Below are 5,179 nucleotides of genomic sequence, written 5' to 3'. Positions count from 1 at the left end.
TTTCTTATCATTCTTTTTAAATTAGATGTTTGCTTATTATTTTTAATTATAAAATTGAATTTGGTTATTAATTTTTGGTTAGACTATTATTGTTTTAATTATTATAACCTTGAAATTAAGTTGGGATACTAGAGAGATATGTGAAAAAGTTGTTTTTTAATTATAAAATTAGATTTGAATATTAATTTTTGGTTAATATTGTTTTAATTATTATAATCTTAAAATTAAGTTAGGAAAGTGGAGAGATATGTAAGAGGAGGTAATTTTATTTATTTCTAAAATAAACAATAAATTATAAAATAATTGATACGTGACATCATTTAGATATTTATATATATGGAAGATAAATAGTTTAGTTATTTTTTAATGAAACAAAAAACATAAAAAAAAAAAGAAATTAAAAGACACCAACGTCTCCAAATGTAAACTTGCGATTCTATTTTCATAAATAGATAGATAGATAGATAGGTTAGATATTATCAATCATTTGTTCTTGTAAACAAGTTTGAAGGTTTCTCATACATACATAACGGTAATATCACAAACTGCAAGCAATTCTTCACTAGCCTTTGTGTGGAGCTAGTTCCACGTCATGAGGAAGATCTGGAGTTGGCTTGTATCGATATCGCCGAGCAACGAAGAGGAAATAAACCAAGTTCAGAGCCGCGATCACAGCAATAAGATAGTAGAAATAATCCAGTCTACCATCGTTGATGTTATTCGTGAGCCAATCGGGATGCGTCTGTGTTCTTGTGGTGCGATGAACTGCAGTCACTAGAATCGTGCTCACATAGTTAGCCCCAGCGAACGAGCAAGAGAACAGTGAATTCGCAATGCTCCTCATGTGTTCGGGAAATTGCCTGTTAAAGAACTCTATCTGTCCGATTATATTGAACGCCTCACACAGACCCATCAGAATCAATTGTGGGGCTAGCCACATCACTGACATGGGAGCGATTCCCTGTGGGTTTGGATTGGAATTAGCTAGATCCCTTCTCACTTTCTCGATCATACCGGCGGCGATCATGGAGAGGATAGAGAAGACCATGCCTATTCCGATTCTTTGAAGCAGAGTTATGCCTCCTTCTTGTTTGGTGATTTTCCTCAGCGAAGGTACGAAGACTCTGTCGTAGAAAGGGACCCACAGGCCTATGGTGAGGAACGAGATGACCACGAGTGAACCTGCTGGAATTTGGAACTTGGGTCCGAGGTGCCTGTTCATTTTTAAGGCTTGTGATACTGTGAATGTGCCTTGCTGTGCCATTGAAGTCAGACTGAGGATTCCAGCAGCCCAGATTGGGAATATCCTCGCAAGGCATTTCACTTCTTCTACTTGCTGAATGCTGGTAAGTCTCCACTGGTTCACTCTGGTCCCATCTGTGTTCAGCTCACCCTCCATTATCAGACAGGCTTTGTTTAAGATCCTATTAAAAAAAACAAAAAAAAAAGGAAACCATGATGTCATTACAACATAATGATTTGAGGCAAGTCTGACTTTCTGTTCATCAGTCCTTTTCTTCGAGAAAATAACTACTACAGTGTAAGAAGATATAGTTTTACTTTAGTCTCCCAAGTTTGCTATTAATCTAGAAGCTATTTTATTTAAATTCTTGGGAGCTGCTCTAATTATTGTTCAATAAAGTAAGGCCCACGTTATCAAATTTCTTGCTCTGTTTTACACTCCATTCAAATAGAATAAGAAATTGTCCTTGAGAGAGATGTATGACCTGAATTGATCAGTTAAAGGGAGTTTTGACAAAACAATAGAACCCTCCTGTAATGGCGGATCATAGAAAACCCCATCGATCTTGTCACCTGGAAGCTCCACATGTCGCTTTCTGTAAGCAGCCACCAGGACCTCAGCAATGCCAGAAAATATGCTTCCTTCTGGTTTAACATGCACGTAGATCCTCGTCCCAATGAAGAACATGACGATTGAGAAGAACATACACAGAGTTGGTATCCCAAACCCTATCGCCCAGCTTACAGAATCTTGTATATAAACCACCACAGTCTGAGTTATCAGCAAAACCAAAGTAAATGTAGTATAGTACCAATTGAAGAAGCTATTGATCCCTTTCTTGCCTTCATCAGTGGTGGGATCAAATTGGTCCACACCAAATGGGATACTGCAAGGTCTTATACCAGCAGAGCCTATAGTTAAGAAACAGAGTCCCAGAATGAGAACGCCCAGATGAGTATTGTTAGCTTTCACACACTGACTCTGTGCTAGCTGTTCAGGAGTGCAAGGCGGAGGATGCAGGTTGGGTAACCAAGCTGTTAGAGTCACAGTGATCAGCCCCTGTTTAGAAGATTTTCAATTGGAAAGGAAAAATAGAATGAGAAAAAAATTTGGAAAAAATCAAAGAGGATGAAGTGGTTGAGATTCTTGAAAGTGATATGGCCCAAGTTGAACACGTGAAATTGAAATTTATGTGATGGATTTCTGAATAATTTGTCCTCATACTGTGTAGCACAATTTAATTACCTTATAATATAGACACTTGCAAATAGTTTTACGGGATAGAGGAGTGATTGCTGTAAATCTAGACCGTTTAAATAGAATTTGATAGTTTGGATTTAATAATTTTTAAAAATATAGATTTAATTTGAACAATTTAAATTTATAATGAAAAGGTATTGGGGAAGAAAAGATAATAGAGAGAAACTCATGCCATGTTTTATTGGGAAAATTATGAGTTTTTTCTTTTAACAAATAAATATGAGTTGGGTTTACTTACATTACTTATATACCTTTCTTTTTCTCACAAAAATCGAAAACTGTTACTAACTTAGTAACTGGGCTGTTCAGTGGTCTAAAAAGAAAACTGCAGTGTTGACTTGGTCAACCACATTCTCACAAAATATCATGTCCAGAGAGTACAAAGATATGCAAAGGTAGAGCTATCAATTAGGATTAACTTTTGAAGGGTCAAAATTTAAATAGGCTGGTCCTAATAAGTTCAATTATATGTCAGAGTTTTCTTTTACAAGGCCCGGCCCTAACCCTCAGAGCCTTGGTCCTATTTTTTAAAATTTTTTTAATTTAAAATTATAAAAAATATATTTATAATCATAAAAAAGTTATTATACATAAAATTAAGTTTAAGAAAATAAATTTAAATCAATTTATATCACAACAATAAAGAAAACTAAAATATTTAGGTCTAATATCAAATAACAACATCAAAGTTAATATCAATAAAAATTAAAATTAACTAATATTATCAGCTAAATCTTAATAAATGAATGAGAGATGGATGAATGTATTTAATATGTTCATTTCTTTGAATTATATATTTAATCTTTTATTTTTTATATTATGATTTTAAAAAAAATAATAAAAGGTTTGGGCTTAAAAAGGTCGCCCTTTTTAAACTCAAATTATTATTTTTTTTAAAATAACAGCCCAATCCTAGTTATTTTCGAGTTTAAAAGGATTGGCTAGACAAATTTAACCTTAATTAACAGCTTTATGCAAAGGACACTTCCTTCCCTGTTTCTCAAGTTTGCCACTATAGAGAGCAAAGTGCAACACTATTTGATTGTAAATTGACTAACGAGTTAACTTTATTACCCCCACAAAATATTAATAAAGTGAGAATCTGAACTGCACCTTCACAAGATAAAAAATGAACAAAGTCAAAAGAAGTGTGTAAGAAAACGTTTAATTTTAAAAAGAAATAAAACTAATGTAAATAATGCATTTTTGGTTGATCTTATCTATCATTGGACAGTTATAACAGTATTTTTTTCTAATTTTACAATACATATATATACACACAGAAATAAATAAATTTATCCCAATTTTAACTCTATAGTTAAAAAATTATTGTTCATATATAATTTTTTTCATTTCAGACAAATATATATACATATTTTTTTACCGGGACATATATGTGTGTGGTACATACACATGGTGGGGCAGGGAATACCAGATGAGAAGCAGCAAAGTTTTGCAAAAAAATTTATACCCATTCAAATTTTTTTACCCGTACATGTTTGTGTGTGGTGTATGGCGTGTGTATGGATGTGAGAGAGAGAGAGAGTGTGTGTGTGTGTGTACCAGAAGGGAAGCAAAGGAAGCAAAGGCAATGGTCTTGAAGCGACCGACATAAGCGTCAGAGATGAAGGCGCCGAGGAGAGGAGCAAAGTTGGTAATCCCAAACCAAATGTTGATAACGTTGGAAGCAAACACTTGTTCCATATGCAGCTCTCTCGTCAAGTACACCATGAAGTTGGCAAGCAACCCAAACACTGCCAGCCTCTCAAACGTTTCATTCCCTGCACGCACGCATACACACACATATTCATCTCTCTCGTCTCAAAGCACACAACAACACACCGTAAGAGAAATATACATATATATCATAGAGCAGTACACAAGAGAGACAGATCATTATTAAGGACCTAAGATAAAAGGCATGGCCTTCCATCCCCCAGGCTTCTTTGAAGCTGATGATCTGCTAAGCTTCTCAGGGCCACCATCACCTTCCCTGTCTGCTTCTGCTGATGAACCTGAACAACAAGTGCAGTTTCTGCAGCACAAAAGCCGCCATGAAGATGAAGCAGAAGAGTGGTTCTTGGCTACTTCTTGATCTGGTGCGCCCAGGCCTAGCATTTTTCTCTATACCTGATGATCTTTTGTGCCTGTATATTTTGCGTATATATGGAAGATCTGGGAGCACCCACTTCGCTAGGCTTGTGAGTTGTGGCTCTGGCCTCTGGCTCAGCCAAAGATGACTCACGACCTGATTTATATGTGCGGGGAATACCGACAAAGACTTTAAAATCCCTCTTCAGTCCTCTGCCCTTTGGTAAAATTACTTTTTAATTAACAATGTCTTTTTATTAATATATTATTTATAACCAACATTTAATATTCCCTTTAGTTAAAGGACGAAGTTTTTTATAGTTATTATATGTCTCTTCTTGTTGTTTTAGATAATAACCATTTCTATTGTTTTTTTATCTTAAGGTACAAGGCAGCGCATATTTTTTATTAATTATTCCCATCATTATGATTCTCCATTCTACTGTACATGACAAACAAGCAATAAATATATATTGATAGAAGAATTTCATAAAAATAATACGCATGAGCATTGTCAAAGTTAATGCTAGTCTATTATTTGTTGACATATTTCTATTTGTTTTTTCCTAGATCAATCTATTTTTT

At 34.7% G+C, this 5,179-nt stretch overlaps 1 protein-coding gene across 2 annotated transcripts; it reads right to left on the bottom strand.

Annotated features, from left to right (window-relative positions):
• Window positions 1–415: 415 nt before the first annotated feature.
• Window positions 416–4,735, bottom strand: LOC129311728 (protein NRT1/ PTR FAMILY 2.13). 2 transcript variants are annotated; one of them, XM_054954151.1, is made up of 5 exons: window positions 4,411–4,735; window positions 4,067–4,284; window positions 2,086–2,302; window positions 1,728–1,992; window positions 416–1,424 (listed from the first exon to the last, which is right to left on the bottom strand). In XM_054954151.1, the coding sequence occupies exons 1-5, from the start codon at window positions 4,619–4,621 to the stop codon at window positions 563–565; spliced, it is 1,773 nt and encodes a 590-aa protein (XP_054810126.1). In that variant the 5' UTR covers window positions 4,622–4,735; the 3' UTR covers window positions 416–562. The 2 variants fall into 2 exon arrangements, with proteins under 2 accessions (XP_054810126.1, XP_054810125.1); XM_054954150.1 differs by having other exon boundaries at window positions 1,728–2,302.
• Window positions 4,736–5,179: the final 444 nt, after the last annotated feature.

The sequence above is a fragment of the Prosopis cineraria genome, unplaced genomic scaffold (genome assembly GCF_029017545.1).
Source record: "Prosopis cineraria cultivar Desert tree isolate PC_DT_omini unplaced genomic scaffold, ASM2901754v1 PC5, whole genome shotgun sequence".
NCBI lineage: Eukaryota > Viridiplantae > Streptophyta > Magnoliopsida > Fabales > Fabaceae > Prosopis > Prosopis cineraria.
This window is presented reverse-complemented; position numbering and strand designations above follow the sequence as displayed.